Below are 10,017 nucleotides of genomic sequence, written 5' to 3' on the forward strand. Positions count from 1 at the left end.
GATTCAAAATGTGTTCACATGTTAAACTGTTCGCAAAACCAGTCTTCCTCTTTTGATATATCTCTGTGTTTCATCCTACTATACATATCGTTCATAGTATATTTCATTTGTATTTTACATTAATTTCCCAATACTTTTTATTTAAGCTCTAACAAATTTGGCATTCATTTTATTTGTGTTTTAAAAATAAAGCTTTTCCTCATCATCCATGAATGGTAAATAAATACGTGGATCAGTTTTGGTAGATCAACGGGAACACTAATCCTCAGTGACAGTAAAGGAGTGCGTCAGACCCTCGTACGGATACTTGCCACCGAGTATGTATTTATATTCACCGGAATGACGTATGCGATACTCGCCCGGCAGCGTCTGGGGACTGATGTTCCAATAAATCTCCAGCTCGCTAAAGCCCAGAATTGTGTTGGTACGATGCCAGATCATTCTGTAATAAAACAATTAGAATCGATGCTATATACTTAGTTGGATACGATGGTGCTTACTTCGTTTCCCAGCTGGCATCCGTGTAGGCGACCTTCCAGCGATCCTCGGTGATCTTGCGCTCCACCGTAAAGTATGTCTTCTCTGTGAAGAGATTGTTGCGCGGATTGCCCGAGATGTAGGTGACTCTGACGGTGTCATTAATGCCATATTGCTTGTTCGGTTGGGTCTTCACATAGCCAAAGTCCGTGCCAATGGGATGACCATCGAAGAGCACGCCAGTATTCAGGGAGAGCATCACATCGTTCATGTAGGGCGGACTGGGCCCAGCGTCGACTGTCTCGTTGCGCATCAGCGCCTTGGTCAAGTGCTCGAAGATGTCCATGTAAATGGTGTGCGTATGCGGGCCAAAGATTGTGGATGCTGCCTCATAGCGCTGCGCTTGATACTCCTCCGGGGTAACCGTGTAGCTGGAATAGATGTTCGTCAGGCCGGCTATGATTACCTCCGTATCGATGCCACCAGCAGCCGAGGCAGCGGCTCGTATCTGATTGCGCAGCCGGCGTCCGGCCATGGTGGTGAATTCGCATGGAACAGCCGCAATGATGACATCTCCGATCTTTAGGAGTTGATTGGATACAATTTTCGGCTGCCACTCGTACGGGAAAGTTGCCTGCAAAGCAAATAATTATAGAGTTCTTCTCTATAAACAAGAATCGACTTACTCGACCCGTGGCCAGCAGAATGGGCTTGGGCTCGTGGCACTTGATATCCTCCTGGGTGGGCGGCACTATAAAGTCGCGCACAAAGTTCCACATGGGATTGTCGGTGGTGGTGCCCTGCTCAAAGCTGAAGGCGCCAGGTCCATCGGTGGTGCCTGCGGCAAAACTGTAGCCCATAGCAGGCTGGCAGCCCCTGATCTTGTCCAGCTTGCGCGTGAGCGGATTGTAGGTGCTGCCATTGTAGTTGGGCATGTCGACAAACTGATGAATGAAGCGCACATCTCCAGTTACCTCGCGTGCCTTCGTCTCCTGGCTGTGCTCATTCAGCAGGCCGAGAGCGCCCTCCGCCAAGCGCTGGCCAATGATCTGTGTGCTCTCAAACATGTTGCGGCCCGGGCCGGAGGCAAAGCAGTCACCCTCGCCGCTGGGACAGTGGGAGGTGAGTATATCACACTGGTTGCCCGAAATGGAACACTTGGGACCCATGATGTTGGGCGAAACATCGCCCAAATTGGAGGAGCAGAAGGCGCCCACAAATTTGCCCTTGCCGGGCATCTTATTGGGATTGTACTCCTTCTCCAGCAGCAGAGCAGCGTAGCCCATGTTGTCGCTGGTCACCAGCTTATTGGTGTTGTTCATCGAGGTGGCGTGCACCGCATACCAGTTGAAGGCGCCCAGCAGATTGTTCTCCTTGTCCACAAAGCGCAGCTGCGCCAGCGTCTTGTCCACATCGTGCTCATACTGGGCACGCTCCTCCTCCGGATTGCGCAGATACGATGTCGGCGACCGATTGATGTTCACATTGAGCAGCACAGTCTTCGAGAAATAGATGCGACCATCTACCAAGTTATCCGTGGCGCGCTTGATGCTCTGCAAAGTCAGCACAAAATTAAGAAATCTATTTTATCCAAGCGTAAGATCGGGCACTTACCAAGTAGAGTCCCTGGGCCATCACCTCAAAGGTTTGCGGCACAAAGCCCAGAATGGAAATATCATAGAGCAAGTGCATCAAGAAGCCGCCAGGTGCTCCATGCGTGTGGGTGCCACTGATGGCCACATTCTCAGTGTTGTATATGTTGCCATAGCGCGCCTGCAGACGCTTAACCACCTCCCGCTTGAGGCCATAGCCCATCATGCCGCAGTCGGCGCTGATGAACGCCACACGGTTGCCCTTCTCATCCTCCACGACGAAGGCGCGCGCAAAGGTGCGCGTGTGCAGACCACGGCCCACCTGCTTGATGTTCGCATAGCCCATCTGTGAAATGCAGGGTATTCAAGCAACTTAGTTAAACGTGAGTGCTTATCAAATAGCTTTCAAAGACTTACGAAATTAATTTCCACTGGCGGCCCGGTTATGTCAGCACGTCCCACGCCCACCTTATAGGCACTGGCCAGGCTAATGAGTCCGCATAACGCGAACAGCGTGATTAGGCTAAATTTCCAATTAGCCATTCTTGTGGTCAACACGTTCGGAATTGCCCTAAAAATATCCTGCCAGAAAAAAAGGAAGACTCACTCAATTAATTAAAATAATAATAAAAATATCTATTGAAATATTTAACTTTAAGGTATTTGCCAAATTAAATTAATTTTAATTTCAGATATTTCATTTCCACCCATTTCCCACCGGTGAAAAACTTAAATCGTCCAGCACTACTTTGACCCTCAAGTCGGGAGGTGAAACACAAAAGTTGGCAATCAAATTTCTTTACCTATTTCCCTTCCGTAAGGAAGACTTCCAAGTCGATGCTTTAAGATTGAGTAAACTGAGAGTTTAGCTTACGCTCCTACAACCTTTGACCTTTGAGTTTATTTTCCAAATCATGTGAAACACGACTCAGATGAAATTTTTTAAAGATCTTTAGAATGAGCTTAAGACCGTACGATTGGCACGATTGCCGGTGGAATATGCAGTGGAAATAATAATACGAACAGTACTAATATATAAATATACTAATAATAATAAGAATAATAATAATAATAATAATAATAATAATAATAATAATAAGAATAATAATAATAATTATAATAATAATAATAATAAATAAATATTGTTATAAAAATATTATTATTATTATTATTATTATTATTATTATTATTATTATTATTATTATTATTATTATTATAATTATTATTATTATTATTATTATTATTATTACAATTATTATTATAAAAAATAAAAAAATGTACAACAAGGAAATTAATAATACATCGCCCAAATTATTTTTTACATATGTACTTTTATGTTAAGGTTATGTTAGCACATCAATGTTATTGTCTGTTAGAAATGTCTTTTGATGCCTACACGTAAGACTTAAATGTTTTTAAATGCAGGTAAAATTACAAATGATGAATTAATTTAAAAAATTATATATTAATTCGAAAAATGATTACAACTCATTAAGCTTACAGTCTTAAGTATATGTAGCTTTGGTTAAGCACGTAATTTTCGCTAAGTAACTGATTAACTGACTTATCACTGGAGCGATAAGATTATTATTATTCAACCTTATAGATTGACAACATTTAAGTAAAAAGTGTATCACAACAGATCAGAAATTTGCCAATTTTGTTGTCAATCAATTAACAGTGCTTAAGTATTTTGCAAACAGTGACAAATTGTTGGGCAATATAATCAAAAGCCTAGCCAACTCTTGTGGCCAGACAGCCCATCAATAGATATAATAGATAGAGATATATATGCATATATTTATATGGACAATGCGGTCGTGTCTGCCAACGATAAATGCTAATTTATTGCGGTGTCTGTAATCGCAATGGCCTCCAGCAGTTGCATCCCATGAATAAAATATATAAATCAAAAGCAACAACAATTCCCTTTGTTGTTGCTGTTGCTGCGCTCTTATCAGCTGGAAAATAATAAACAACAACTGCGACTGTGACTCGCTAGTGAAACCAGTTTTTTATCAGCTTGCGAAATTTGCAGCCTTCTGCTGCTGTAGCTAATGCTACTGGCCACGGGCCAGTGTACAGATATTGTATCTTTGGCATATGTAAAATGTATCTATCAGCGAGCATATTTAACTAGCGTATGCGGGCCACGTTTCATACAAAAGAACTTTAGTTTGGCAGACCCTAACTAGAAAATCGAGTGAGTAATTGTTTTGTATGCCAAGCCATGCCCCTGTGCCGCCGCCCTCTGTCCAGGCCCAATCGAGATTGTCGCACGCTTTGCATAATTCAGTCGACGGGCTGACATTGAAAACGAAAATTAAACAAATGCACACTCATATGCCGCTGGCCTGGTCACAAAAGCCGAAAAGACCCAAACGGCGGTCAAAGCGACAAAACAACAATAAAAAATTAAAAAAAAAAAAAACTAAGAACGAAGTTGAAATACACTTAGAAATTCCAATTGGGATATTTAAAAAAATTTGATTGTTAAATGTTTAGTGGAACTCGTAAATGCAAAGTACAAGGAAATGTTTCCTTTAAAAATCTCATAAAGCTAGGAGCTTGAGCACGATATTCCAAGGCAGCTATATGATATAGAGGTCAGATTTGCTAGGTGATTGACATATTTGTTGCTATCTCAGGAATCTTCATCCACATGTTACATATTGCGTGACAAAAGTGGAATACCCTTTACAAGGGCATGAAAACGAAAAGCAGAGTTAACGTTACCAGCTGCAGGGCCATTCGACAGATACACAGATACAAGTTCAAGCTTGTAATTCATGAAATTCCTATTCTTTTTTTTTTTTTTGCATATATAAAAGTTCAGTTAACATAATTTATGTTTATTTATAAAAATTTGAATGTTTGCCCGCAGTTTTGGTTGCACTTCTTGTTGCTTATTGTCTCAGCGAACATTGAATGCCGCTTTAATCCGAATTGTAATTGGTTTTTATCTGATTTTAATTCGGCCAATTTCAGTTTAGGTATTGTGCTGGCGCTGGCCATTGTGCGCATTACTTACAAAAGATTCAAATGTATCTCTTGGATACACGCTGCGTCAGCGTCGCCGCTGGCTGCCAATTGAGCGAATTACAGAAGATTTCGGTTCATAGGGGCGCTGCTGCCTGCTGATGAGCCTTTTCATACACTTTTTTCTTTTTTTCTTTTTTTTCTTTTTTTCAATCTCCGCTTTGTGAATCGGGCAGAGCGTTTACGTTGTTCAGTTTTCGAGGTTAAACGCGGCACTTGTTTCGCTTATGCAATGGGCTCCTTTGCCTTGGCACCGATTCGATTGGACTTTGATGAGGCTATATTCAGCGACAAATAATTAAAGAGCACTAATTTTTAGCTTATTTACAATTAAAACTGGAAGCGATCGCCACTTCATGGGATGCTCATTGTTTTCATTTAGGAGCTTATCACACGCACACCCCTCAATTAAGTCCAGAATTATGGCACAAATGATCGCGATTGGCGGTAAACACGTAAAACACTTGTTAGTTTTAAGTCTGTTATTGAGTTGTTGGACACAATATTTCAATCGCTTGCAAAAGTCAAAACTAATTTCGAAACACGCCGCATCGATTCGATATTTATCTGCGTGCACAAGAGACTTTGCCCCCGCCAGCCATGCCCCCCAACAACAACAACAATAACAGCAACAACAACAACAACAACAATAACAGTAATATTGCGAAGAAAACGAAACTGAGACCGAAACCGAGTCCGAATTTCGGTGTCGAAGTCGCGTGGTTTGTAAATGACGCCCGCTATGCGCCCAAGCTGGCACTCGACTGCTGCTCGGCGACTGGGCCACAAGCTGACCAAAAGATGGCAGCGCGCTCTCTCGCGGCGCTGTTTGCTTTGGGTTTGGGTTTCGGCATTTATTTATTTTTTTTTTCGAATAGTTTTTCGTGTTTCTTTTTTTTTTTGCTTATTTGCTTTGCAGTGATTGTCATCCAGCGCTAAGTTTACTCATTCGTCAACTGCTCAAGTAATCAATTGCTCATGCAGGCACTCTGAGTCGCAGTCGCAGTCGCAGTCGCAGTCGCCGTCGCCGTCGCAGTCCGAGTCCATTGTGGGGACGAATGAACGTGCCTGAGATCAGTTCCCTTTGTCTCTTTCGAGCATAGCCCCATGCTTACTTATATTCATTTTGGCAATATTCTTCTGATTTGAAGGAGATTAGCTAAACTTACTGGTAAATTAAGCTGTTTAAGCCACCTGAAGGTTACACTCAGCATATATTTAGCCTGATTGCACTATGAAACTATGATTTTTTCACAGCTTTGAAGATAAATGCTTCTTCCACAAAACTTAGCTACTGTTTCGATGTGTACTTACCTTTAAAACTGTGCAGTCCCTCACACTACAGGTCGCAGCCAGGCTCTATAACTAAATAGAAATAGTACGCAAACAGTTGCTAAAGTTTGGTCAAGTGGGGGTCTTTAAAAATAATAACTGATAACTACCTATGAAGATTAGCTAAGCTATAATTTTAAGCGCGATAAGGATTAATGGTATGTGCGAAGGCCCAACTGCGCGCACACACGCACACACACATTCCACAAAAAGATGCGCGCATAAGCGAATATAATTGGATATTGAAATTTGTTGCATTTAAAACACGAACCGACAAGCTCAAAATTGCGTTAACAGTTAGTTCTCTGGGGTATTTATTTGCATAAATATCGATAATCGAAAATGTATCGATAGCATTTGCCATTAACAGCTGTTAAAGCAGCTGCTAAGGGAATATTTTATTTTTTCAAACAAACAGCTGTGCTCGCAGATTTCAAGCGACGCCACAACCACAACCACCACCTGCGTAATGAGTAATTCGTTAACAATTGTTACAAAATAACCAAATCCTTGGCAAGGGCAATTACACAAATGCAAACTGGAGCGAAAAGACATTGAAAAGCTAAGCTGGATCGCGCTGGAAGAACAAAAAAGCTGAGGCGTAGCAGACGGAACTGAAGCCAGCAAAAAAGAAAAACAATAAGAAGAAAAAAACAAAAAAAAAAAAAACATGTCGAAGGCGGTGAACAACATGAACATGGCCATTGTGGAGCCGCAGGAGCGCATGAAATACCTGTCCCACTGCGGCAATCTCATCGATGTAGACAAAAATATGCCCGTGACGCGGTAAGTTGGAAATTTCACAGCTCCACAGTTGTGGCGCCAAGCGGTAAGCCTGCTCCAATGTCACAGTCCAGCACAAGAAAAGGCCTTGGACGCGCATTTGCCTTTTGAAGGATATTCTCCTTTGGCACACTGTGGCTGTCTGTGTGTGTGTGTGTGTGTGTGTGTGTGTGTGTGTGTGCGCGTGCACACATGGAGCATGCATTCATGTGCATAAGCAAGTGTGCGCTTGTGTGGGGTGGCATACATATCTTGGTCCTTTTGGCACCCAGCTGCATGCCATTATCAACAACAGCAAAAACAATAACAACGATTATTATATGCCAAGTGAATTGTTGCCTCCCGCAGCTACTACCGCGCCGGAACGGAGATGCTGCGCATGGCCAACGTCTATTTGAATGAGGGCAACCATGAGAACGCGTTTATACTCTACATGCGCTACATGACGCTCTTCATAGAGAAGATACGCCAGCATCCCGACTATGCCAGCGTTAAGGCCGAGGTGAAGGCCATCAATAAGACGATTAAAGACGAGATCATGCCCACAACGGAAAAGCTGCGCACCAAGCTGCTGGGCCAGTATCAGCGTGAGTATGAGCAGTTTCTGGCCAACAAGGAGGCGGAACGTATGCGCGAACAGGAACGTGAGCGCCAGCAACAGCTGGCCAACAAGAAAGCAGCGGCAGCGGGCACTGTTCCTTCGCTCATACCCGCCAATTTGCATGTGCAAATAGATCCGAGCAACCAGCCAACTGCACCAGATCTGGGTCTACTGGACCAGGTGGTCTATCCAAACGATTTTCCCACGGGTACCAATCGCAACCACTTGCCCAATTCTGGTCTGCTGCTGCCCGCGGTAGCTGATGCTGGAGCGGACAGGACAGCCAAGTAAGTGTATGATTAACTTTGACGCGAGTCACGAATGATTATTTGATTGCCTTGCAGCTCGTCCTCGAAACCTGGCTTTGATCGCAGCCGGAAGCCGCAATATAATCGCACTGATTCGCTGCTGGCGGGCTCGCTGCGCACCGTCAATGTACCTGGGGATACCATGGAAGTGTTCTTGAAGCTGGCGCGTGCCAATACCTCCAACAACATTGAGACTTGTGGCGTGCTCGCTGGCCATCTGGCGCATAACCAGCTCTATATAACGCATATTATTACGCCGCAGCAGCATGGCACGCCCGACAGCTGCAACACGATGCACGAGGAGGAGATCTTTGATGTCCAGGATCAAATGCAGCTCATTACGCTCGGCTGGATACATGTAAGCAACAAGGCAAGGATAGCTGCTCATGCATATATCGAATTTCTTTTTCATTATGCTAGACCCATCCCAGCCAAACTGCATTTTTGTCCTCCGTTGACTTGCACACGCACTGCTCCTACCAGATGATGATGCCCGAGGCAATCGCCATCGTCTGTGCGCCCAAGTACAATACGTGAGTCATTGCTTTGACTTTCCCAATGACACAGATTGTGTGAGCAATTTGTACGATTTATTTTTAGAACTGGTTTCTTTATACTCACGCCTCATTATGGTCTGGACTACATTGCACAGTGCCGGCAAACCGGCTTTCATCCCCATCCCAATGATCCGCCGTTGTTCATGGATGCACAGCACATCAAAATGGATGACCAGGCCAAGATCAAAGTCATCGATCTGCGCAGATAGTATGCTGAAGTCTTAGTCTAAAGCAGCAGCCAAAACCAACCAGCTAAGAGCACATTGAAGCCGCGTACTTGGTCAACCCACTGGATGCAGAAGCAGCGAATTTAACAAATGCTATAAGACAGAACTCATTGAGACAACAACAAACAACAATAGCCGTCGCTTGGGAATATCAAATTTTATGTTGGATCAATCCATAATGCAAAACACACACAAACACACACACACACACACACACTATAGTGATTAAAGATTTAAGGAGTACGTGATAAACCGCGAGATTTAAAAGGGAACTACAATTCTATCGTAGCATACCTAAAGAAAACGACATATTTTGCGAGTTTGTACAGTGTATTTTTGCAAGAAATTAATCGATGCGGCGATTTAGAACAGATCAAATAGCATTCTTTTAGCTTTTAGTTGAGGCGTGGCAATTTATTTGCATTTTATGGTCTGCAATATGAAAATTGATTTATGTGATTTACAATTGTGGCTTATATTTTTGTTAAAACTAATTTTATGTGTGCATGTATTTATTATGTCTGTCAAGGAATTATACACTCTATACACCGCTACTAAAGCAGCTAATGCGAAATCTTTGAATAATGATATTTATATATTTACCTAATATTGCTAAAAAAAAAAAAACTATGGAATAACATGTTGTTTGAAAAAAAAAGAAGAAAAAGAGAAACACCACACAATGGTAACCGTGTTATGTATGCTTACTAAATTGCTTAATTCAATAAACATGTACATTATTTTAAGCTGGCGTCTTTCAATTCAAATCAATTTATAGTTCGAGTAGTTCATATAAGAAAAAATCCCAATTTAAATGTTAAGCAATGTTATTCGGCAGCTCTGCTAAAATTTCCCTACTGTCATTAAAGCCCTTTGCGCTTACATTTCCCGCCCACAGTTTTGCGTGTTTTCTCGACTCGTGCGGAATGCCCAGGTCAAAGAACAGGACCCGGAATTCAGCAGCCGCAAAACGCTAAAAATAATTTAATTAAAAAGCATTGCACGACGATAAAAGTAACATATATTTGTGGTGTGAACAATAATCGATAAAAGAGCAGCCAGCATTAAATACGAACGCATCGAGCTAGGCAACTAACTAAC

The 10,017-nt window shown here is 42.6% G+C and overlaps 2 protein-coding genes across 3 annotated transcripts; one reads left to right on the plus strand and one right to left on the minus strand.

Annotated features, from left to right (window-relative positions):
* Positions 1 to 81: 81 nt before the first annotated feature.
* On the minus strand, positions 82 to 6,453 carry CDase (neutral ceramidase). 2 transcript variants are annotated; one of them, XM_015172233.3, is made up of 6 exons: positions 6,423 to 6,453; positions 2,487 to 2,651; positions 2,092 to 2,415; positions 1,164 to 2,030; positions 501 to 1,111; positions 82 to 442 (listed from the first exon to the last, which is right to left on the minus strand). In XM_015172233.3, the coding sequence occupies exons 2-6, from the start codon at positions 2,610 to 2,612 to the stop codon at positions 259 to 261; spliced, it is 2,112 nt and encodes a 703-aa protein (XP_015027719.1). In that variant the 5' UTR covers positions 2,613 to 2,651; positions 6,423 to 6,453; the 3' UTR covers positions 82 to 258. The 2 variants fall into 2 exon arrangements, with proteins under 2 accessions (XP_015027719.1, XP_002054523.1); XM_002054487.4 differs by lacking the exon at positions 6,423 to 6,453 and adding an exon at positions 5,101 to 5,872.
* A 395-nt stretch (positions 6,454 to 6,848) lies between these two features.
* Positions 6,849 to 9,589, plus strand: LOC6629502 (STAM-binding protein-like A). Its single transcript, XM_002054486.4, has 5 exons — positions 6,849 to 7,226; positions 7,572 to 8,111; positions 8,169 to 8,490; positions 8,553 to 8,665; positions 8,733 to 9,589. The coding sequence occupies exons 1-5, from the start codon at positions 7,111 to 7,113 to the stop codon at positions 8,896 to 8,898; spliced, it is 1,257 nt and encodes a 418-aa protein (XP_002054522.1). The 5' UTR covers positions 6,849 to 7,110; the 3' UTR covers positions 8,899 to 9,589.
* The last annotated feature ends 428 nt before the right edge of the window (positions 9,590 to 10,017 follow it).

Source organism: Drosophila virilis, chromosome 2 (genome assembly GCF_030788295.1).
Source record: "Drosophila virilis strain 15010-1051.87 chromosome 2, Dvir_AGI_RSII-ME, whole genome shotgun sequence".
Lineage (NCBI taxonomy): Eukaryota > Metazoa > Arthropoda > Insecta > Diptera > Drosophilidae > Drosophila > Drosophila virilis.

What these genes read in the sequence shown, in the direction of transcription:
- LOC6629502 (XM_002054486.4), top strand. Translation starts at nt 7,111, where the DNA reads ATGTCGAAGGCGGTGAACAACATGAACATGGCCATTGTGGAGCCGCAG. An exon ending in AAAAATATGCCCGTGACGCG is followed by an intron (nt 7,227 to 7,571) that starts GTAAGTTGGAAA and finishes TGCCTCCCGCAG; the next exon opens with CTACTACCGCGCCGGAACGG. An exon ending in TTACGCTCGGCTGGATACAT is followed by an intron (nt 8,491 to 8,552) that starts GTAAGCAACAAG and finishes TCATTATGCTAG; the next exon opens with ACCCATCCCAGCCAAACTGC.
- CDase (XM_015172233.3), bottom strand. Translation starts at nt 2,612, where the DNA reads ATGGCTAATTGGAAATTTAGCCTAATCACGCTGTTCGCGTTATGCGGA. An exon ending in TTCTGCTGGCCACGGGTCGA is followed by an intron (nt 1,112 to 1,163) that starts GTAAGTCGATTC and finishes TTTGCTTTGCAG; the next exon opens with GCAACTTTCCCGTACGAGTG. An exon ending in GATGCCAGCTGGGAAACGAA is followed by an intron (nt 443 to 500) that starts GTAAGCACCATC and finishes GTTTTATTACAG; the next exon opens with AATGATCTGGCATCGTACCA.